This window comes from Oncorhynchus nerka, linkage group LG12 (assembly GCF_034236695.1).
Source record: "Oncorhynchus nerka isolate Pitt River linkage group LG12, Oner_Uvic_2.0, whole genome shotgun sequence".
Classification (NCBI taxonomy): domain Eukaryota; kingdom Metazoa; phylum Chordata; class Actinopteri; order Salmoniformes; family Salmonidae; genus Oncorhynchus; species Oncorhynchus nerka.
Window position 1 is genome coordinate 63408997 of NC_088407.1, and position 24520 is coordinate 63433516.

General features: G+C 44.5%; 1 protein-coding gene across 1 annotated transcript; it reads left to right on the forward strand.

Moving 5' to 3' along the window:
* Positions 1-11: 11 nt before the first annotated feature.
* lrrc9 (leucine rich repeat containing 9) lies at positions 12-23240 on the forward strand. Its single transcript, XM_065025724.1, has 33 exons — positions 12-250; positions 435-632; positions 728-946; positions 1150-1290; positions 1403-1466; positions 1558-1628; positions 2546-2728; positions 3170-3325; positions 3425-3633; positions 9223-9354; positions 9588-9767; positions 9991-10108; positions 10201-10336; positions 10515-10655; positions 10801-10958; positions 11050-11229; positions 11358-11477; positions 11590-11781; positions 11887-12012; positions 12187-12327; positions 12480-12657; positions 12859-13079; positions 13228-13350; positions 13452-13582; positions 13720-13828; positions 13986-14125; positions 14623-14759; positions 17391-17608; positions 18399-18467; positions 19492-19617; positions 21730-21913; positions 22222-22381; positions 22504-23240. Exons 2-33 carry the CDS (start codon positions 576-578, stop codon positions 22541-22543), a joined length of 4560 nt encoding a protein of 1519 aa, XP_064881796.1. The 5' UTR covers positions 12-250; positions 435-575; the 3' UTR covers positions 22544-23240.
* Positions 23241-24520: the final 1280 nt, after the last annotated feature.

Here is a 24520-nt window from a genome sequence, read left to right on the forward strand (position 1 = left end):
AAAAAGTTCAGATGACTCCTGAGCAACAGGGACGCACTTCCCTAGATACGGGTTGATGACAAACCTTGCTGGGGCATGCTAGCTACAGGTGCAAAGTGTCTACCATATAAACACGATAAAATTATATTTTTGTTTTCATAAAGAGAATAGCTGCAATAACAGATGTCCAAAACTGGTATTCGATTAACTTAGTGGTCTGAGCAGACAGTGTCCGTGACAGTGAACTAATGTGCAGGCTGCAACTTCGAATGTAAGTACATTTGCATTAGCTGACGTTACAGTTAGCTTAGCTAGAGCTAATGTAGCTAGCTAGTAAACTAATTATTGAGTGACACAAATCACGTATTCATGCTATTTGTACTTATATTAAATGTTTTCTATCTCTTATCTGTCCTCAAATTTTAGCTAACGGTAAATTCTATGATTTTTTTCAGATGCTTGTTTACTGATAGGTAATATTACCCCAGACAACCCCCTAAAGCCCCCGAACCAAGACCAGTTAAGTTTAGCAATGTTCCTTATTTTAGCTATACATGACATGATTAACAATTGCTTATATTTCAGCACAGAACAACATGATTCAGAGTGAAAAGCAAAGACATAATGGTGATGAGGAGGTTGTCAAAGAACTGGTGAGTGTAATTTTGTGTCAACCAGATACTTATGATTAAAACTAGTGTCATTTTCTGTTTGGCTTGTGGAGACACTTTTTTTTGTACCTCAACAGTGTATTGCCAATGGGGTGTCTTATGAGAAGATACCACAGGAAGGTAGCAGCATCACAGCCCTGGAGGTGTTCTTCTCAGGTTATCCTCGTATGGTTGGCCTCTCCCTTTTTCCAAGGCTGTGCCAGCTCACATTGGTAGGCCAGAGTATCAGTCACATCAAGGGCCTTGAGTCCTGTCCCCTGCTTCGGGAGTTCTGGGTGGTGGAATGCCAGCTGACAGTAAGATCCAGGTTTCTCTTCATTCCTTCATGCTGACATCTTGGAGATGTGTGTAGAGTTTTCATCTAAAGAGTATCTAAAACAGAATTATATTGACCATCAAAAAGCATCTGCAAAATAACTGTATCTAGCTAGGATTTGCATCTTTGTCTTTAATACCAACAATACTTTTTTGGGGGGGGTATTTCTTTTCATTATTGTAGGATATTTCTGGACTTCAGAATTGCCATCAGTTACAGAAGCTGTACCTCTATGACAATCAGATTAGTAAGATTGAGAATTTGGAGTCACTTGTCAATCTACAGGTGCTGTGGCTTAACAATAACTTCATCACTCACATAGAGGTATGGATGCATTTCTGTGTCATGTAATGCACCTCATAATCTGTATAGATTGGTTTTCTTGAAATCTGCATTTGTTTTAGATGTCTCATCCTTTCTTCATACCTGTTTAAAGGGATTAAACAGACTTCAAAAGCTGAGAGAGCTGAATCTAGCTGACAATAACATTGAGAAGATAGGTGAGTTGAAGGTTCATCTCCAATGGCTATAAACTTGACAGATGACATCTTTGATGTATTTATAATGATAATTATTCAATCTGTTTCACAGGACACAGTCTTGATCCTAATATCAGCATTGAAAATCTGAATTTATCTGGGAACAAGATCTGCTCTTTTAAGGTAAGAAAAAAATCTGCACCTTCTCAATCTAATATCTGACTACCACCTTTGCATATGGTGAATTACAGGCTTGCTTTTCAGTCGAATATCTTGATTGCCTAATTTAGAGTAGATTCTATATATGATAATTAATTCAAACCTTTATTCTAGTCAACAATGTAGAAATCAGTCACCCGACAAAGGATTGGGTATTATTTTTGATTGGCCGTCAGTCTCGATAGTTTCCTATTTCCCCGGTCTCTTTGGTTTTGAGAGAGCTGATTACAGCAATTCCCTGTATTTTATCTATGTCGAAGGCCTATTGCTACGGCAGTACAGAAATATCTGCTGATTTGAACTGTTGCACAATTCATCTGAAGCTTACCATCTTTGCCATTTTGATATGACATTTCTCCTTTAGTTGCCTGTTAAAAAGAAAAATAAGGAAATAAGTATTATTTTTTCAAATAATACAAACACAAATTTTCATTCACTCAAACACTAATTTCATTGAGCTGCATGAATGGCCTGTATCAAATTTGCATGTTTCTTTTGAACTATGCAGGGTTAAAGGGAGATTCCCACAAAATTATGCATGAAATTGTGTAAAAAAAAACTAATGTTTTACCATATTCTTACAACATACAGTATACAGAATATCAGGTATGGCTTGAGTTTGGGTGAAGGAACAGTTGGTCCTCTATGATCTACCCTGAAACCTCAGAGAAACCCCCCACCAGCAAACAAGTAGAAATCCAATCATCTCATCAATCAATTATGTTAATGTGAACCATTAAGGAGATGCCCTCCTCACAGATATACAGCATCAAAACCATTAGTGGGGTTGAGTGCCAATCAGGGTTGTGCATGCTTCAGTTTAGTGTTTTTAAATGTGTTCCCCTTAAGCATCAACATCATGTTATCGTGTTGTGTAACAGGAGCTGACCCTCCTGGCCCCATTGACCTGTCTGAGAGTGTTGGGACTGAAGGACCCCCAGTCAAGTCCCACCCCAGTATGTCTGCTGTGTAACTATGCCACCCACGTGCTCTACCACATGCCAGGCCTCCAGCGGCTTGACACCTACGACGTCTCCAGCAAGCATTTGAAGGACTCTGCTGAGGTACAGGTCAATAGTCCCAAGGGTCAGCTTTCGTAACTGTTGTCACTGTGCAGGCTCCAGGGCTGTGATAGCATAGAATTAGCAATTAGAATACTAGAATGGACATTAATTATCTTATAACAGTATTAAAGATCAGCCATTTTGGTAAAGAAGTAGAATTTCTCCCTGACCAAAATGGCTGCCATTATCACACCATTCTGGAACTTTGAGGGTTTATGACATAATCCCTCAAGTAATTTAATAGGATCTTAATGTCTGATACTCTCTACTACTGAGAGATTAAAGCATATGTTTAATAAGTCGTCCCTGAACTCTGATGATGAATCTATTTTTCCGGTGTTGCTTTTTTTCTAATCTTCTTGTAATTACAGTCTAATGAACTATGGTATAAATAAAGGGGTTCCATTGCATACAGTACATTGTAACATCTGTTCATTCCAGTCCACTGTGATTAAGAAGATGATGTACTACAACATGCGTGTGCGGACAGCCCAGAGGAACCTGGCAGAGACCCAGGCCAATCTGCTGGAGAACAAGAGGAATCTCTTACAGCTGCCAGAGGACCGCATCAGAGCTCTCAATTATACCCTCAAAAACGTCCGTACACCACTATGCCCTCAACAATGGACTTTTGATGCATATGTCATACATTTACAGTGGTGCTTAATATGACTATTGTGTTGGTGTCTTGAGCAGCTGGAGTGTGAGCTGTCGGAGGTGCAGGCCCTGTGCAGGAAGTCGGCCCGTACCTGGGAGGATGGACTGTCACCGCTGAGTGAGGGCTCAGGGGACCGCAGTGATACCCTTGCTGACATCACCCGCGACCCCGGCCTGGAACACAAGATCCTCTCCAAGCTGGACACCCTGAAGGAGAGGTTGCAATTTTGGAACAGGAAGCTGGAGGAGTGAGTTCATGTACATTAATAATGGATTAGACCTCGAAGAGAGATTGAAATCTAAAAACAAATTATATTTGTCAAATGCGTTGAATACAACAGGTGTAGTAGACCTTACCGTAAAATGCTTACTTACAAGCCCTCAACCAACAATGCAGTTTTAAGAAAATAGAGTTAAGAAGATATTTATTAAATAAATTCAAGTTAAAAAAATCATAATAATAAATAACACTATAAAATAACAATAATGAGGCTATATACAGAGGGTACCGGTACCGAGTCAGTGAGCGGGGTACAGGTTAGTCAAAATCATGTGTACATGCAGGTAGAGGTAAAGTCACTATGCATGGATGGGGGGGTCAATGTAAATAGTCCGGGTGGCCATTTGATTAATTGTTCAGCGGTAGTAGAGAGAACAGCCTATGACTTGGGTGACTGGAGTCTTTGACAATTTTTTGGACCTCCCTCTGACACCGCCAAGGTCCTGGATGGCAGGAAGCTTAACCCCAGTGATGTACTGGGCTGTTAGCAGTTGATATTACTCTTCAATAACACAGACCCCAAAGCAAATCAGGGGGAGAAAAATAGGTTTATTCAAAGAGGACAAATCCTAGATGTTATGCTGAGAGATAAGATGTTCATTCTTCACTGTCCTCAGTGATTCTCTCCTCAGTGATTCTCTCCACAGAACAAAGGAGACAGGATGTAATTTATAACCCAACCCTAGCTTGTGGTTGACCAATTAGAATTCCTTGCAATCAAACTTGGCCAATGGCCAAATAACAAGTATCCTATTTCAGGCTCAATGTATAAACAATTTGGACCAATGAGAACTTGCCATGTAGCTATGAGTTCCAGACTGAAATTCCTCCCATGTCTCTGACCCCTTGATCATGAATCCCCTTTTACAGAAAAAACCTTGCGATGAGTGACATGTATCCATCGTGATCCATTGATCGTTAGTACTCTATTGACTTTTAGTCCTCTTGACCTTTAGTCCTCTGTGTTGTGTATTTATCTTCGAAATATCCATACACTCCTCTAGACCATTTTAAAAAGAAATATACTTAAAATTAATTTTTAGAAAACATGAAAAAATAGATAGTATAAAATACATTAGCAGTAAACATAAAATCATTCACATTAAACAGCTTGTATTTCTATAAAACACAAAGGGCATATTTTACTTGCTGTTACAATAAGACGTATTTTTTATAACTTTGTTTTAAAACTACGTATTAACAGATGTAATGATGATGTCTCACGATTCCTACCACATCATGAATTTGGAGGAAACTCACACAAAAAATTATTGTCTGCAAGACAATAATATTCAATCGTCCTATTGGCAAGGTAATCATTCTCAAAGTCCTTTAAAAGTGACCAGCTCTTCCACACTGGTATCAGTCCCAGATACAGTGCATTGCAAAAGTATTGGCGTTTTTCCTATTTTACTGCATTACAACCTGTAATTTAAATGGATTTATATTTGGATTTCATATAATGGACATACACAAAATAGTCCAAATTGGTGAAGTGAAATGAAAAAAAGAACTTGTTTAAAAAAAAAAAAATTAAATGGAGAAGTGGTGCGTGCATACAGTTGAAGTCGGAAGTTTACGTACACTTAGGTTGGAGTCATTAAAACTTGTTTTTCAACCACTCCACAAATTTCTTGTTAACAAACTATAGTTCTGGCAAGTCGGTTAGGACATCTACTTTGTGCACGACACAAGTAATTTTTCTAACAGACAGATTATTTTTTATTAGTTTACAGATAGATTATTTCACTTATAATTCACTGTATCACAATTCCAGTGAGTCAGAAGTTTACATACACTAAGTTGCCTGTGCCTTTAAACAGCTTGGAAGCTTCCAGAAAATGATGTCATGGCTATAGAAGATTCTGATAGGCTAATTGACATCATTTGAGTCAATTGGAGGTGTACCTGTGTATGTATTTCAAGGCCTACCTTCAAACTCAGTTCCCCAAAAAATTGTATACCTCCACAAGTCTGGCTCATCCTTGGGAGCAATTTCCAAACTCCTGAAGGTACCACGTTCATCTGTACAAACAATAGTACGCAAGTATAAACACCATGGGACCACGCAGCCGTCATACCACTCAGGAAGGAGACACATTCTTTCTCCTAGACATGAATGTACTTTGGTGCGAAAAGTGCAAATCAATCCCAGAACAACAGCATAGGACCTTGTGAAGATGCTGGAGGAAACAGGTACAAAAGTATCTATATCCACAGTAAAATGAGTCCTATATCGACATAACTTGAAAGGCCACTCAGCAAGGAAGAAGCCACTGCTCAAAAACCGCCATAAAAATGCCAGACTACGTTTTGCAACTGCACATGGGGACAAAGATTGTACTTTTTGGAGAAATGTTCTCTGGTCTGATGAAACAAAAATGGAACTGTTTGGTCATAATGACCATCGTTATGTTTGGAGGAAAAAGGGGAAGAACACCATCCCAACCGTGAAGCACGGCGGTGGCAGCATCATGTTGTGGGAGTGCTTTGCTGCAGGAGGGTCTGGTGCACTTCACAAAATAGATGGCGTCATGAGAAAGGAAAATTATGTAGATATATTGAAGCAACATCTCAAGATATCAGTCAGGAAGTTAAAGCTTGGTCTCAAATAGGTCTTCCCGAATGGACGATGACCCCAAGCATACTTCCAAAGTTGTGGCAAACGGGCTTAAGGACATCAAAGTCGAGGTATTGGAGTGGCCATCACAAAGCCCTGACCTCAATCCTATAGAACATTTGTGGGCAGAACTGAAAAAGGGTGTGCGAGCAAGGAGGCCTACAAACCTGACTCAGTTACACCAGCTCTGTCAGGAGGAATGGGCCAAAATTCACCCAACTTATTGTGGGAAGCTTGTGGAAGGCTACCCAAAACGTTTGACCCAGGTTAAACAATTTAAAGGCAATGCTACCAAATACCAATTGAGTGTATGTAAGCTTCTGACCCACTGGAAATGTGATGAAAGAAATAAAAGGTGAAATAAATCATTCTCTCTACTATTATTCTGACATTTCACATTCTTAAAATAAAGTGGTGATCCTAACTTTTTACTAGGATTAAATGTCAAGAATTGTGAAAAATGTTTAAATGTATTTGGCTAAGGTGTATGTGTAGGTAAAGTTATTAAAGTGACTATGCATAGATAATAACAGAGTAGCAGCAGCGTAGAATATGTGGGGTGGCAATGCAAATAGTCTGGGTAGCCATTTGATTAGATGTTCAGAAGTCTTATGGCTTGGGGGTAGAAGCTGTTTAGAACCCTCTTGGACCTGGACTTGGCGCTCCGGTGCCGCTTGCCTTGCGGTAGCAGAGAGAACAGTCTATGACTAGGGTGGCTGGAGTCTTTGACAATTTTCAGGGCCTTTCTCTGACACTGCCTGGTATAGAGGTCCTGGATGGCAGGAAGCTTGGCCCCGGTGATGTACAGGGCCGTACACACAAACCTCTCTCGTGCCTTGCGGTCAGTTGCCATACCAGGCAGTGATGCAACTCGATGGTGCAACTGTAGAACTTTTTGAGGACCTGGGGACCAATGCCAAATCTTTTCAGTCTTCTGAGGGGGTAAAGGCCTTGTCGTGCCCTCTTCACGACTTTCTTGGTGTGTTTGGACCATGATAGTTTGTTGGGGTTGTGGACACCAAGGAACTTGAAACTCTCAACCCGCTCCATTACAGCCCTGTTAATGTGAATAGGGGCGTGTTCGGCCCTCCTTGTCCTGTAGTCCACAATCATCTCCTTTGTCTTGATCACATTGCGGGATAGGTTGTTGTCCTGGCACCATGCTGCCAGGTCTCTGACCTCCTCCCTATAGGCTGTCTCATCGATGTCAGTGATCAGGCCTACCACTGTTGTGTCGTCAGCAAACTTAATGATGGTGTTGGAGTCGTGCTTGGCCATGCAGTCGTGGTGAACAGGGAGTACAGGAGGGGACTAAGCACGCACCCCTGAGGAGCCCCCATGTTGAGGACCAGAGTGGCAGATGTGTTGTTGCCTACCCTTACCACCTGGGCAGAGGGACTATGGTGGTCTGCTTGAAACATAGATATTACAGACTCGGTCAGGGAGAGGTTGAAAATGTTAGTGAAGACACTTGCCAGTGTCCTGTGTTGACACTTTGCCTGTTTGATGGTTCGTCTGAGGGCATAGCGGGGTTTCTTATAAGAGTCCGGATTAGTGTCCTGCTCCTTGAAAGTGGCAGCTCTAGCCTTTAGCTCTGTGCGGATGTTGCCTGTTATCCATGGCTTCTGGTTGGGATATGTACGTACGGTCACTTTTTTACATTTTTAAATTTAATTTTTTATTTCACCTTTATTTAACCAGATAGGCTAGTTGAGAACAAGTTATCATTTACAACTGCGACCTGGCCAAGTTAAAGCATAGCAGTGTGAACAGACAACAACACAAAGTTACACATGGAGTAAACAATAAACAAGTCAATAACACAGTAGAAAAAATTTAAAAAGAGTCTATATACATTGTGTGCAAAAGGCCAGCCGACTAGAGCATACAGGTCGCAGTGGTGGGTGGTATAAGGTGCTTTAGTAACAAAATGGCACTGTGATAAACTGCATCCAGTTTGCTGAGTAGAGTATTGGAAGTTATTTTGTAGATGACATCGCCGAAGTCGAGGATCGGTAGGATAGTCAGTTTTACTAGGGTAAGTTTGGCGGCATTGAGTGAAGGAGGCTTTGTTGCGGAATAGAAAGCAGACTCTAGATTTGATTTTAGATTGGAGATGCTTGATATGAGTCTGTGGGGACGAAAAATATAGATAAACTCTATTGGTAAATAGTGCGGTCTACAGCTTATCATGAGGTACTCTACCTCAGGCGAGCATATACCTTGGGACTACCTTAATATTAGACATTGTGCACCAGCTGTTATTGACAAATAGACGCACACCCCCACCCCTCGTCATACCAGACGTAGCTGCTCTGTCCTGCCGATGCACGGAAAACCAAGCAAACTGTACGTTATACAGTTCAGCTACGACTCGGTGAAACATAAGATATTACAGTTTTTAATGTTCCGTTGGTCGGATAGTCTCGCATGGAACTCATCCAGTTTATTCTCCAGTGATTGCACGTTGGCTAATAGAACGGATGGTAGATGCAGGTTACACACTCGCCGACTAATTTTCACTAGGCACCCTGATCTCCGCCCCCTGTATTTCCTTATTGTCTTCATGCGAATGACGGGGATTTGGGCCTTGTCGGGGAGCAACATTATATCCTTCGCGTCAGCTCATTAAATGAAACATCTTTGTCCAGTTCGAGGTGAGTAATCGCTGTTCTGATATCCAGAAGCTCTTTACGGTCATAAGAGACGGTAGCATCAACATTATGTACAAAATAAATGACAAACAATATGAAAAAACACAAAATAGCATAATTGGTTAGAGCCCGTAAAACGGCGCCATTCTGAGAATTTCTACATTTCTTTGAGTTTAGAAGGGCTTAATACAGTCTCATTTGGCATTCTTGTTTATATGTAAGCTTTCTATTGGCACTAAAATTATGAAGCGTGAAAAGGAGATTGTTTTTCTTGTTTTTGCAGGATTGAGTCCTGGTACCAGCGGGACTTGGCCCAAGCCACCAAAAGGAACGAGATGATGGTCCACTTTCTGCTGATGGAGCTTGAGACAGTGGGGAATATTCGGTTTGAAGAGGGCTGCTCCACAGACCCCTGGTACAAATGATCTCCTTTTACATAACAGTGACATTAGCCAGAGTACCTGCAGGGAAATTACTTATGTGATCATATAGTACTAGATCATGTAATGATATTTTTCATCCAAGTTTTCTGCGGACTGATCTGTCTTGAGTTTACCTCATTTGTGTTGGTGATTTGTGTAGATGATTATGTCGGTGATTTGCAGCATTTAGCTATAGAGTCCACTGTTTTCTCTCTCCTCCCAACAGGTTCACTTCCTGTTATGACCTCCTGCTCTCCCGGTTCTGTGCGTGGGACTACAAGGTTCATGGCATCACTGGCATCAAGATCAACCGTATCATCCGCATCCATAACCGTTCGCTGCGGCTTCGTTTCGAGGACAAGCTTCATACCCTGTTGGCCAGCGAAGAGTCGACAATGTTCTCACAGTGAGTTCCCATGATGAGACTGTTAAATCTTAAAATGGCACCTCTTTCTTCTACACACAGCGTTCCTTTTCTCTATGATATTCACCTCAGCTCCTCAGTATTATGTCTAGGTCTGATATTACACAGAAATAGTTTAACATTTATGTTTTTTGATAACAGACCACATAGCCTGAAATATTTTGACAGTATTTACATTTGTCTGACTGCAGTTCCATCTGTGCAGGAATTACAAACGCTGGCTGGAGTACCTGTTCTATGTGTCTGATCCTGAAAGAACCAGTGAGAAGAATGAGATGTTGCACATTCCAGAGGACGGCTTTAAAACAGCAGATATGTATAAGGTACACATATTGCTTATTCAGACTGTACACTATGCCTGAGATTGTGTCATTGTTTTAGTTCTTGACACTCATGTGTCTTGTGTCTGTGTTAGGCCCTGGGCAGAGAGAGAGCTGTACCCTTGTCTAACAGCCTGAGTGTGACGGACAGCCCCAGGATTGAGTACACACAGCGACAGGCCAACCAAGGCACCTCCAAGCAGAGCATAGACCCTCTTCTTTTCAGACATGGTCTTTATGGTCCTATTTCATCCTTTCACACACTTCAATGACTTTGTATTGCTAATGAAACCTTGAGGATATAAATCAGGACAAAAATGTAAATGTACAAATTATATTTTTTTGCTTTAAATGAACCTGTGTCAGAGAAACTGAAATGGAATTATTCAAACTCTCCTCCTGTTTCAAGGTCAGCTCATAGTGTCCAAAGTGTTCCTGGGCCGCAGCTTCCCCATCCATGAAGGGGATTCAGTGGACGCCCTCAACTACCCCAAAGCTCACTCTGTTTACCGCAATGTGAGCCCAGAGCAGGTCCATAAGACAAATGGAGGTAATGTCATGTGAAATATCACAACTGTTACTTTTCAGAACAACCAGTTTTTTACTGGTGACAGTGGAATGGAAACAACCAGCAAAAGTCAACATTGTTCTATTCCATCTTATTGTTGACCAACCTGAGACTTTTATCCAAATAGAGAGGCCTTGCTCCTCCAATATCCACAGTGGCTGTGACTGCAGTCTGAGACAGAGTCAGTGGTTTGTATTTGACCGTGAGCTTGTCCTGCCGGAGTACCTCATCGACTTTGAGTATATCACGCAGGTAGGAAAAAGTATACCCTGTTTGTCTTTCAATGTTCCAATTTTTGTAAACCCACCAACCAAGTGCTGATATTCACCAACCGTTTGTCCTCACCACTATGATGTTCCCTCCTCTCAGGACCGAGCCCAGCCTGCGTTCCCAGAGCCCAGCAGCAGAGGCACAGACAACCCCTCCCAACGATATCAACCTGGACGAAGAGACTCTAAACATGGAGCCCATGCTCAAACCGCGGCCCAAGCTGCTGTGCCTGGACGAGAAGACTTTACTCAATGTAGCCAGGGCCAACGTCCTCAGTCAGATTACAGTAAGGGTTGAGGCCTCTGAGTGAGGGACTAACACATAATGGTACTTTAGCCCACTAGGTTTAGCACTGATATCCTCTCTGTACTGTGCTGGTGCCCCACTTTCATCTTTCTTCTTCCCCGGTCAAAGGTGTTGAATCTCCATGGCAACAGCCTGAGTAAACTGAAGGAGATCTCTCGTCTGACAGCCCTGCGCCGCCTGACTATCAGCTTCAATGAGTTTACACAACTAGATGACATCTCCCACATGGTGCGTTCTGACGGGTGTGGCGTTTAGGTCGACCAATCTTCATGAATTATTTTCAACTTGGAGTCCTACATACAGCAAATATGTTCCCTAATGTTTCTCTGTGTTCCTCCAGCCCAACTTGGAGTTTGTGGACGCCAGCTACAACCACCTGCTGACCCTGGAGGGGCTGAGGGGGCTGGGGCGGCTCAATCAACTGGACCTGCGCTGGAACCAGCTGACCCGCGCTAGGGAGGAGACGGCTGTGCTCCGGAAACATGCCCCCACCCTGCTGAGACTGGACACCCGCCACAACCCCTGGCATAGAGTAAAACCACACACACTACCACCAGCTTTAACATTGGTCTAGTCTAGTGTCCATATAGTAAGACCATAAGACACTGTGCTGATGAAAGTGATGTGTTTGTCCCAGCCCGAGGCGGTAAGGATGACGGTTCTGGGACGTCTGATTAGCCTTACACACCTGGATGACATGCTGGTGACAGAGGAAGAGGCAGGCGCTGCTGTTCAGATGGCTGCAGGCTCCAGAATCAGCCAGGTAAGAGTTAGACAAAAGAATCACTCTCTCTTCTTAGTTCATGATTTGCCAGATAGGTTGAATACTTTAATGTAAGTGGGCTACCTTTGCTGTTACATGCTGCATGACAAAGTTTGGTCTACCGTCTGTGTTGAGAGTAGTAATTCCTCAGTCTGATTCACACTCTGGCTATAGGCATCTCTGCTGGCCCACTCCCGGACGGACAGTGAGCGTCCCCGCAGTCTCAGCCTGCTCTCTGCAGCCCAGCTCCTGGATCAACTCAGCCCCTCGCCCTGGGACATCACTGGAGACCTAGAGCAAGGCTGGACCACCAAGGTGAAACAAACACTAATATACACAATGCTGGAGTCCAGGAACAATAAAGATGTACTCGTTTCAGCTTGTAGTTTATGGGTTCTCTCCTGGTGCTTCATCTGGGGTACAAGTGCAGTCTGTTTACTTAACAGTGACCTCTGAACTCTGAGCAGATCACAGCCCTTAACCTTGACAGCCAGAGGCTCTCCAGGCTCACCAACCTGGACAAACTGGTCAACCTGCGCTGGGCCTCCTTCAATGACAACAACATCTCTAAAGTGGAGGGTCTGGACAACTGCCAGCATCTAGAGGAGCTGTCCCTCAACAACAACTGCATCTCTAGGCTCGACGGTCAGTCCTAATCTCAATGGTCACCACATGACACATTATTAAGTGTTGTCATATATATTTTAACACAATAGAAAACCCTTGGCACTCTTGGTTCAGAATGCACTAGGTCTATTCAAGGAAGAGAGAACAATTTGGTATTGACAAGGGAATCATGTCCATTAAAGATGTATGAGATATCCCTCCCTATCTTTGTCCTCTCAGGTGTGTCCAAACTGCACCAGCTCACTAAGCTCAGTGTGAATGGGAACCAGCTGTCCTGTCTGGATGGCACTGTCCTGGACCGGATGCCCAACCTCCACTTCTTGTCTGTGGAGAACAACTGCATTGGCTCCCTGAACGGGGTGCATAGGGCCCGCTCACTATTTGAGCTGTACATAGGCAACAACATCATCACCTCCACACGAGACATCTACCACCTAAAGGTGAGTTGACCTCATACAGCCAAGCATGATAACATACTGTACACCAACCCACAGGATACATAAAAGCTGTTTTTTTATACACTGTTACTAATAGTCAATGTGGAAATTAAAATAAAGTAAGATCACTGTTTTTTACATTTTTTTCTAGGCTTTGACAAACTTAATCATTCTGGATCTGTATGGTAATCCTTTAGTGGAGAAACTGGAAAGCTACAGGATTTATGTGGTGTTCCATCTACCCTCCCTAAAGGCACTGGATGGGGTTGCAGTGGTATGTTTACGTCATAATCAAATAGAGCTATTCGTTTTAGAGATAAATAAAACTTTTGCTGAATTGAGATGAAACAGAAGTGACGTCATTGTGATCCACAGGAAATGACGGAGTGTGAGAACGCCAAGGATGTGTTTGGTGGACGCCTGACCCCTGACATGGTGGCAGAGAAACTAGGACACTCCAACTACTCCGACGTCGTTGATCTCAACCTGCAGTCCAGTGCTATCAGGTCATTGAGCATAGTGTATTGTAGTTCATCTACTACTGTGTAGTAGTTCATCATAGTATTTCAATCACCTTTTAGATGAGTAGAATAGACAGTAAAAGAAAGAGTGAGTGTGTATAAACTGTGCCCTTTCTCCCCAGTATGGTGGACCTGGCCCCAGCAGACCTGTTCCACAACATGCGCAGTGTCAACCTGGAGCACAACAACCTCACCTCCTTCAGTGGCCTTGTCTACCTGCCCAACATCAAGGTGGGCCTGCCAAATTATTGTTACCAACCGGACAAACTTTTCCGACCATTCTAAAATGTAATCTGTGCCATATATTTTACATTTATCAGTTGCACTGTCAGTTAAAAAAAAAAAACATCAACAATAAAAAATCATTTTTTTATTTTCTTCCATGTAGGCACTATGTTTGAACTATAACCACATAGAATCCATCCTGCCCAGGCAGAAGGCCCAGGCCCCCCTGACTAACAGACAGATTCTCTATCACAAGGTGAACTCCAGTGGCTATGGCCAGCAGGGCTCATCAAAAGGCAGCAGGTACCAGCAGTACAGATAAAAGTATAATATTTGAACATGGCATTGAAATGTATTACTTTTAAACCTAGTTTGTGAGGTGTAAATGTACAATTCATGAATAGCTTTAAACATTTCTGTCTTCTCAGTATACTGTGTGGTTGGCAAAGGACTCATTTCATGTCTTTGTTGCAATAGACTAGAGTATATTTCAGCCACTTGGGGGCAGCACGAAGCTGTTGAAGTGACAAAGATTTTAGGCTTCTGTTAGCTGTTCTCGGAAAAGCACAAATCTCCCTTTTCACTGATACTATTGAAAAAGACCAGAGGAGAGTTTACACAAAGTAAAAGGTTTAAAATGTGAAGCGGTTGGGGGGGGGTCAGGCTTTTGTGTGGTTTGCCTTGAGTTGTTGTGCACCTGAGGTCTGGCCTTCTAAATGAGGCACTGGGGAGAGAAACTGCAGTGCATTCAGTCAGAGTGGCAGCTAAAGCTCAGTGCCCATTCTTTCCCTCTCTTTCAGGGAAGTGGGTCCTGTGGACAGCCTAGAGCCACTAATGAGCAGCCTGGAGGTGCTGCATTTGAGCCACAATGGCATCTCAAATATGGCCAATCTGCAGCTCAGCAGGCTCACAAATCTCAAAGCACTCTTCCTCCAAGGTACAGTAACAGCTTCCTTCAGGTTTCAAAGCTGATGAAAAGTACAGCTCAGGCTCTCTCAGACCTGTCCAGGTGGAGATGGTGCAACAAGAATAGGAACGAAATGGGCATGGCAATTTTCTTTTTTTTGTTGAAATTGTACCTTTATTTAACCAGGCAAGTCAGTTAAGAACAAATTCTTATTTTCAATGACGGCCTAGGAACAGTGGCTTAACTGCCTGTTCAGGGGCAGAACGACAGATTTGTACCTTGTCAGCTCGGGGGTTTGAACTCGTAACCTTCCGGTTACTAGTCCACCGCTCTAACCACTAGGCTACCCTGCCACCTCAGCAATGAGTCACAGGAAAACAGTGCCTTTTTCTGTCTGCCATTGTTTGCATTTGATTATTGTTTTCTTCAGTTGAGTGACTGTCTGATCCTAATCCCACCCTGGGTGTTTGTTTATAATCCTGTCAAGACAGCTTTGTACAGACCACACTCACTATACACACGGATTCAGGGCAGAACATGCACCTTTTCCAGTTCCTCTTTAAAATGGCAATCTGTAGTTGCTACATACATTTTTGTACTTTTCAATTATAGATATACAGTGGGGCAAAAAAGTATTTTGTCAGCCACCAATTGTGCAAGTTCTCCCACTTTTAAAGATGAGGCCTGTAATTTTCATCATGGATACACTTCAACTATGACAGACAAAATGAGGGGAAAAATCCAGAAAATCACATTGTAGGATTGTTAATTAATTTATTTGCAAATTATGGTGGAAAATAAGTATTTGGTCACCTACAAACAAGCAAGATTTCTGGCTCTCACAGACCTGTAACTTCTTCTTTAAGAGGCTCCTCTGTCCTCTACTTGTTACCTGTATTAATGGCACCTGTTTGAACTTGTTATCAGTATAAAAGACACCTGTCCACAACCTCAGTCACACTCCAAACTCCACTATGGCCAAGACCAAAGAGCTCTCAAAGGACACCAGAAACAAAATTATAGACCTGCACCAGGCTGGGAAGACTGAATCTGCAATAGGTAAGCAGCTTGGTTTGAAGAAATCAACTGTGGGAGCAATTATTAGGAAATGGAAGACATACAAGACCACTGATAATCTCCCTCGATCTGGGGCTCCACACAAGATCTCACCCCGTGGGGTCAAAATGATCACAAGAACGGTGAGCAAAAATCCCAGAACCACACCGGGGGACCTAGTGAATGACCTGCAGAGAGCTGGGACCAAAGTAACAAAGCCTACCATCAGTAACACACTACGCCGCCAGGGACTCAAATCCTGCAGTGCCAGACGTGTCCCCCTGCTTAAGCCAGTACATGTCCAGGCCCGTCTGAAGTTTGCTAGAGAGCATTTGGATGATCCAGAAGAAGATTGGGAGAATGTCATATGGTCAGATGAAACCAAAATATAACTTTTTGTTAAAAACTCAACTCGTTGTGTTTGGAGGACAAAGAATGCTGAGTTGCATCCAAAGAACACCATACCTACTGTGAAGCATGGGGGTGGAAACATCATGCTTTGGGGCTGTTTTTCTGCAAAGGGACAAGGACGACTGATCCGTGTAAAGGAAAGAATGAATGGGCCCATGTATCGTGAGATTTTGAGTGAAAACCTCCTTCCATCAGCAAGGGCATTGAAGATGAAACGTGGCTGGGTCTTTCAGCATGACAATGATCCCAAACACACCGGCCGGGGAACGAAGGAGTGGCTTCGTAAGAAGCATTTCAAGGTCCTGGAGTGGCCTAGCCAGTCTCCAGATCTCAACCCCATAGAAAATCTTTGGAGGGAGTTGAAAGTCTGTGTTACCCAGCAACAGCCCCAAAACATCACTGCTCTAGAGGAGATCTGCATGGAGGAATGGGCAAAAATACCAGCAACAGTGTGTGAAAACCTTGTGAAGACTTTGACCTCTGTCATTGCCAACAAAGGGTATATAACAAAGTATTGAGATATTGAGAAAGTATTGAGATAAACTTTTGTTATTGACCAAATACTTATTTTCCACCATAATTTGCAAATAAATTCATTAAAAATCCTACAATGTGATTTTCTGGATTTCTTTTTCCCATTTTGTCTGTCATAGTTGAAGTGTACCTATGATGAAAATTTACAGGCCTCTCTCATCTTTTTAAGTGGGAGAACTTGCACAATTGGTGGCTGACTAAATACTTTTTTGCCCCAATGTATAACTTATAAATGCCTCATTAGCTTTGTTCAACTGTCGTTACCTATCAGAACCCAAAATATAAGCTTGTTTTATTCCATTGTTTGTAAACGTTGTAATTGTAAACACACACTGTATAGTATGGTATGGTAAAAACTATTATTTTAATCGCATGGATGGTCAGTCCTATCGATAGCTCTGTCTATGAATTAGAGAGTGGTTACATTGCTCAAGCCCCATCCTTCAGCAGTTTACCAAAAACAGTGGCGGGGTGTTCGCTCTGTTGTTGTTTCACCTGCAGATTTCCCCTTTAAATATCTGAGTAAATTTCAGAGTTAATGATTGAAATTCACAGTGTTGTAATTTGCAATGATGCCGCCCGGTCAAATCATAATGGTAACAGGGATAGCTGTAGTCATGTAATTACCTACTGATTTAATATCTTACCTTCTCCTCTCAGGTAATGAGATCAGCCAGGTGGAGGGCTTGGAGGGTCTGCATCAGCTCCGGGAGCTGGTCTTGGACCGGAACCGGATCAAGGCCCTGGGGGAGAACTCCTTTTTTGGTCAGGCTTTTCTGCTGGAGCTGCACCTGGCAGAGAACCGCCTACGGGAACTTAACCACCTCCAACCCCTTACCGAGCTGAGGAGGCTGTTCCTGGGCATGAACAAACTACAGGTACCCCTCCTCCAGCATTCCTCCAGTGTCCAGCAACTGCAAGTTATTGTCCTTTCTGGAAATACTGAGCCTTTCATATGCATTCATATACTGTAATGAGGAATTCATTCATTCACAGCGTGGAAATGTCTACCAAGTTCAAAGTCAAACTCCCTGTACAGCAGTTACTGAATTATGGATATGCACTCATCATGTGCAAAGCATTTGGCATCTAAAATGTGTTTTATTTTGATCTTACAGTGTATTCTAGGGGATGAAAATATAGTCCCATAATTATAGATCGTTACCACCCCGCTGTGGCGTGTGTGTGGGAGTAGCTAGTATTAAGGAGAATCGACATTGACTGAAGGTCAGGGTTATACATATGAGGACAGAGAGGAACAATCAAGGCAACGTGTAATCAGTGTCTCAGCCTACATCTCATTCTCACCCCAGGCGGGTGATTTGTGCTTTGTCTCAATTTTTTTTCTCCAATTCGCTTCTTTTTCTTCCTTAATCTTTTCATGTTTTCAATTAATGGAGGTCTGTGTGAGTCATAGCCCGGCTCAGTCACGTTCCGTGGGGGAGAGAGACGCCCCCGCTCCCCTTTTGCATACCTAAACTCTCATGAGATTAATGAAAGATCATACATGTAATCTCTCCCATGAGCTGCCCCGCTCCTCTCTCACAGCTTCAAAATGTGGATGAGGTTTGGCCCTAATGGATTGGGGAGGGGTTAAATTCATGCTGCTATGAAGTGAGTAGGACAGACAGTATAATATGTCTTATCTCTCCTTTCTATTCCCTATAGGACATCTCAGAGCTGGACAAGCTAGAAGTCCTTCCCTCCCTGATTGAGCTGTCAGTTGTAGGGAATCCTGTGAGTATCTATTTGTTTTTTGTTTTACCAATGTCGGTTACACCCTTGTATGTCTACCTTAAGCTACAATTACTACAATCAAGCAAGGGCTAAGTGAATTGTATTACCCCCATGACAGTATGAAAATTGTCAAATTATTCCCATTATTGGTATCCTTCACTTGCATTTCAGTGTGTGTTCATTTTGTCTGAAAAGCCCCTGAGTTCTGTGTGCAATGGAAATCCAAGAGACCAAACCTGGCTGCTCTTATTTAGAGGCCAGAGGACACTTCAAATATGTGTACTGAGACACAGACTCTCTCTCACACACACACACATACACACACACACACACACACACACACACACACACACACACTACCTCATTTACACGATTACATGATGGACCATCTGCTGTGCCTCAAACTGGCCTGCATCAGAGACAAATCCGCTGACCAAATCGCAGGGCCGTTATCAGACACTATTGGCCTGGGTTCAGCACCCATCTGGAGCCCATGGATCAGAGCTCTTATTGCCCAGTGCAGAGGGCTCGCCATCCATGGAGGCCTTCTCAGCTGGGCCAGCCTGTTTACCCCACAGCCCCCATCCCCCCGTCCCATCCCTTCCCCCATGGGGCTTAATCCTGCCAGGGTGGAGAGCCAGCAGCCGCTCCAGAGACAATACCTCCTGCTGTCAGCCGCATGAAATCACTGCTGCACCCATGTGCCCTGGCCAGACCATCTCTCGTCTCTTCTCCTTCTATTCTGTTCAGTTTTCCCTCCTGTATGGACTGACAGGGCTCTGACCGGAGAGGATGGCTTCGTCCCCTGTGAAGGGGGAGCAGAGGGTTCCATCAGCTGGACCGGGGAGAAGGGTAGGGCTAGTGGGGCCGGCATAGGAGATGATGAGAGTGTGGTCTCTGAGGGTGGTGATTTCAGAGAACTGTTGGACTCACAAACAGACCCATGCCAGTTTAGTCCTTACAGGACAGCCTTGCAGCCTTCACTCCAAGGTCCTACATGAGTAAATGTTTTCTGTTGTCCCAGGTGGCCCGGCGATCCCTCCATAGGCCGGCAGTGGTACTACGCCTCTCCAGACTGCAGGTTCTGGATGGGGTGATGGTCACCCTGGAGGAGAGGACCAGGGCTGAGCTACTCTGCACAGAGGTCCAGGTGAGAGTTATTGTACTGCCTTTGTGTATCACCTGGTTGGTAAGAGCTTTGTCTTCTTACCTGCATCTTCTCCTGCGACCACTGCAGCTATCTCCATGCCCTTATGAGACTGACCTAAAAAGCCACAAAGGCCTAATTTCTGTTAAAGGCCAGATAACTGGCCATATCATGTCAAATCAAATCAAATTTATTTATATAGCCCTTCGTACATCAGCTGATATCTCAAAGTGCTGTACAGAAACCCAGCCTAAAACCCCAAACAGCAAGCAATGCAGGTGTAGAAGCACGGTGGCTAGGAAAAACTCCCTAGAAAGGCCAAAATCTAGGAAGAAACCTAGAGAGGAACCAGGCTATGTGGGGTGGCCAGTCCTCTTCTGGCTGTGCCGGGTGGAGATTATAACAGAACATGGCCATTATGTTCAAATGTTCATAAATGACCAGCATGGTCGAATAATAATAAGGCAGAACAGTTGAAACTGGAGCAGCAGCACGGTCAGGTGGACTGGGGCCAGCAAGGAGTCATCATGTCAGGTAGTCCTGGGGCATGGTCCTAGGGCTCAGGTCCTCCGAGAGAGAGAAAGAAAGAGAGAAGGAGAGAACGCACACTTAGATTCACACAGGACACCGAATAGGACAGGAGAAGTACTCCAGATATAACAAACTGACCCTAGCCCCCCGACACATAAACTACTGCAGCATAAATACTGGAGGCTGAGACAGGAGGGGTCAGGAGACACTGTGGCCCCATCTGAGGACACCCCCGGACAGGGCCAAACAGGAAGGATATAACCCCACCCACTTTGCCAAAGCACAGCCCCCACACCACTAGAGGGATATCTTCAACCACCAACTTACCATCCTGAGACAAGGCTGAGTATAGCCCACAAAGATCTCTGCCATGGCACAACCCAAGGGGGGGGTGCCAACCCAGACAGGATGACCACATCAGTGAATCAACCCACTCAGGTGACGCACCCCTTCCAGGGACGGCATGAGAGAGCCCCAGTAAACCAGTGACTCAGCCCCTGTAATAGGGTTAGAGGCAGAGAATCCCAGTGGAAAGAGGGAAACCGGCCAGGCAGAGACAGCAAGGGCGGTTCGTTGCTCCAGAGCCTTTCCGTTCACCTTCCCACTCCTGGGCCAGAGTACACTCAATCATATGACCCACTGAAGAGATGAGTCTTCAGTAAAGACTTAAAGGTTGAGACCGAGGTTGCGTCTCTGACATGGGTAGGCAGACCGTTACATAAAAATGGAGCTCTATAGGAGAAAGCCCTGCCTCCAGCTGTTTGCTTATAAATTCTAGGGACAATTAGGAGGCCTGCGTCTTGTGACCGTCAACTGTGTCAACTGCAATGCAACTTGAACTCAAACAGCGTACAGAAAAACAACAACCAAACTGCAACTACCAAAAAACAAGGATCAAACTTACAGTTTGTCTCCCTGATTTGATCTGCACATAACAAGAGATGGGGGCAGTAATGCTCCTCCAGTGCTGAATTAAAAGCAGCCTAAGCCAGCTCAGTTCATCCTGCTGATTAGATGAAATGTGCACGGCCGATAATGCACCAATAGATTTGCCCCCCTATTAGCTGGGTCAACCCGGCCCCCTGTGCTCGTTAAGAGAGTATTTGGGAGCGAGAGAGAGAGGGGGATCCTGGGTTTTCTCATTAAATACATAAATTCAAAACCCTCTTCCTGCTCTTGACCCCCATCCCTTTCGTTTCAGGCTTATGCCTGCTCTCACCCGGCTCTTTTTTTGTTTTCATTCAACAGTTATTATTATTGAGTGATCATTATCCTTCTCTAATTAGATTTTTACACGTGATAAAAGACAATAGAAATTTGGCCATCCATACTGTAATGTGGGTGTAGCAGAGACTAGCTATGGAGGGTGTAGTGAGGCAGGAAGCATAGATGGGAGCCAATGCAGGACATATTAATTAGTGAGGTCAGAGAGTTGAGACAGTGTTGCTAACGTGTCCCCAGGTGCACTTATTATGGACACCCATTAATATCACCTGACTCAAAGTAGCTTTATGTAGGCTGTATATCCCCTTTTGTAGTATAGTATTGGTGTGGTATTCACTGTCTCTCCCTTTCTCCCCACAGTGCCCAATGGCTCATGGATCCGGCATGGATATGAACCTGCCTGGCCTGCTTCCCCTCATGTCCCGGACTGCCCCTCTGCGGGGGACCAGTCTGAGTGGAGGACTGCAGCTGCAGCACTTCCTGGGTCATGAGATCCTGATGCCCTGCAACTTGGATGAAGCACTGCCCCATGACACGCCCAAACGTTAGTTAGCACTCCCTCTTATATGTCACACACACGGCACATCCGCACAGTACATCATGATATCCTCATCAATATTAATGATATACCAACATTAGAATCTAAAAGTGTCTGGTTATGGGGAACACACATGTATCATTCACCTCCATGATGGGCAGAGCTGTTAACCAACACAGAGAGCATACGCCTTTCTCTCTCTCTTTTTGGCTATGCTATGGGACTCAGGCTCGGTTATCCACTCATTAGGGTTTGACACTCATCCAGTCAGAGATACCACTTCATCCACACAACTGTGTTAATTCCCATCTCAGACAAGAAGCAAAAACACAGCAGCGCTGCCCACCACGCCCGCAGTGCCCAGGCAGAGATGACCTTTAGGCAGATCAGAGGAATTGCAAGTACCCTGCCATCCACCGGCCTCCTTCCTAACGGGTACAGGGTCCTGATTACCAACCTCGAGCAGGACAGCAGGTGGGTAAAGCCCTAAACTCAGACCCTTGGGTTGTAGTGAGTAAACCTAGTTTGGTCTTGAGGTCAGATGTCCGTGTTCTAGAGCGGAGGATACACTGTAAATGCTTGTGTTTCTTTTACAGATACCAGAGTGGTGGTGCTCCTAAACCCCCACCCATGTAGCACCCCAGGGGTTTGGGCAGAGGAATGGGAGACACTGCTGTGGGCACGAGGAAGTAGATAAATGGGAGGATCCTGATACTCCTGTGTGGGTCATTGCACACATGCAGAGTAAGAGTGGGAAGTATTGTTCAGCTAAATTCGGTTCACCTCTGCTCCATAGACTGTAGATTAGTGAACTGCGGATAACCCCCTTTATTTTAGTTTGTCTGTTTTTAAATGTACACTGAACAAAAATATAAACTCAACATGTAAAGTGTTGGTCCCATGTTTCATGAGCTGAAATGTTCCATATGCACAAAAAGCTTGTTTCTCTCAAATGTTGTGCACAAATTTGTTTACATCCCTGTTGGTGAGCATTTCTCCTTTGCCAAGATAATCCATCCACCTGACAGGTGTGGCATGTCAAGAAGCTGATCAAACAGCATGATCATCACACAAGTGCACCTTGTGCTTGGGACAATAAAAGGCCACTCTAAAATGTGTAGTTTTATCACACAACACAATGCCACAGATGTCTCAAGTTTCTAGGGAGCGTGCAATTGGCAAGATGACTGCAGGAATGTCCACCAGAGCTGTTTCCAGATTACATTTACATTTACATTTAAGTCATTTAGCAGACGCTCTTATCCAGAGCGACTTACAAATTGGTGCTTTCACCTTATGACATCCAGTGGAACAGCCACTTTACAATAGTGCATCTAGGTATTTTAAGGGGGGTGAGAAGGATTACTTTATCCTATCCTAGGTATTCCTTAAAGAGGTGGGGTTTCAGGTGTCTCCGGAAGGTGGTGATTGACTCCGCTGTCCTGGCGTCGTGAGGGAGTTTGTTCCACCATTGGGGGCCAGAGCAGCGAACAGTTTTGACTGGGCTGAGCGGGAACTGTACTTCCTCAATGGTAGGGAGGCGAGCAGGCCAGAGGTGGATGAACGCAGTGCCCTTGTTTGGGTGTAGGGCCTGATCAGAGCCTGGAGGTACTGAGGTGCCGTTCCCTCACAGCTCCGTAGGCAAGCACCATGGTCTTGTAGCGGATGCGAGCTTCAACTGGAAGCCAGTGGAGAGAGCGGAGGAGCGGGGTGACGTGAGAGAACTTGGGAAGGTTGAACACCAGACGGGCTGCGGCGTTCTGGATGAGTTGTAGGGGTTTAATGGCACAGGCAGGAGCCCAGCCAACAGCGAGTTGCAGTAATCCAGACGGGAGATGACAAGTGCCTGGATTAGGACCTGCGCCGCTTCCTGTGTGAGGCAGGGTCGTACTCTGGGGATGTTGTAGAGCATGAACCTACAGGAACGGGCCACCGCCTTGATGTTAGTTGAGAACGACAGGGTGTTGTCCAGGATCACGCCAAGGTTCTTAGCGCTCTGGGAGGAGGACACAGTGGAGTTGTCAACCGTGATGGCGAGATCATGGAACGGGCAGTCCTTCCCCGGGAGGAAGAGCAGCTCCGTCTTGCCGAGGTTCAGCTTGAGGTGGTGATCCGTCATCCACACTGATATGTCTGCCAGACATGCAGAGATGCGATTCGCCACCTGGTCATCAGAGGGGGGAAAGGAGAAGATTAATTGTGTGTCGTCTGCATAGCAATGATAGGAGAGACCATGTGAGGTTATGACAGAGCCAAGTGACTTGGTGTATAGCGAGAATAGGAGAGGGCCTAGAACAGAGCCCTGGGGGACACCAGTGGTGAGAGCGCGTGGTGAGGAGACAGATTCTCGCCACGCCACCTGGTAGGAGCGACCTGTCAGGTAGGACGCAATCCAAGCATGGGCCGCGCCGGAGATGCCCAACTCAGAGGGTGGAGAGGAGGATCTGATGGTTCACAGTATCGAAGGCAGCCGATAGGTCTAGAAGGATGAGAGCAGAGGAGAGAGAGTTAGCTTTAGCAGTGCGGAGTGCCTCCGTGATACAGAGAAGAGCAGTCTCAGTTGAATGACTAGTCTTGAAACCTGACTGATTTGGATCAAGAAGGTCATTCTGA

Excerpts from the sequence above, each read along its gene's own strand:
- lrrc9 (XM_065025724.1), top strand. The coding sequence starts at position 576 with ATGATTCAGAGTGAAAAGCAAAGACATAATGGTGATGAGGAGGTTGTC. Across the intron at positions 13,351-13,451 it reads CACTGGATGGGGTTGCAGTG|GAAATGACGGAGTGTGAGAA; the intron begins GTATGTTTACGT and ends TGTGATCCACAG. Across the intron at positions 14,760-17,390 it reads CAAAGCACTCTTCCTCCAAG|GTAATGAGATCAGCCAGGTG; the intron begins GTACAGTAACAG and ends TTCTCCTCTCAG.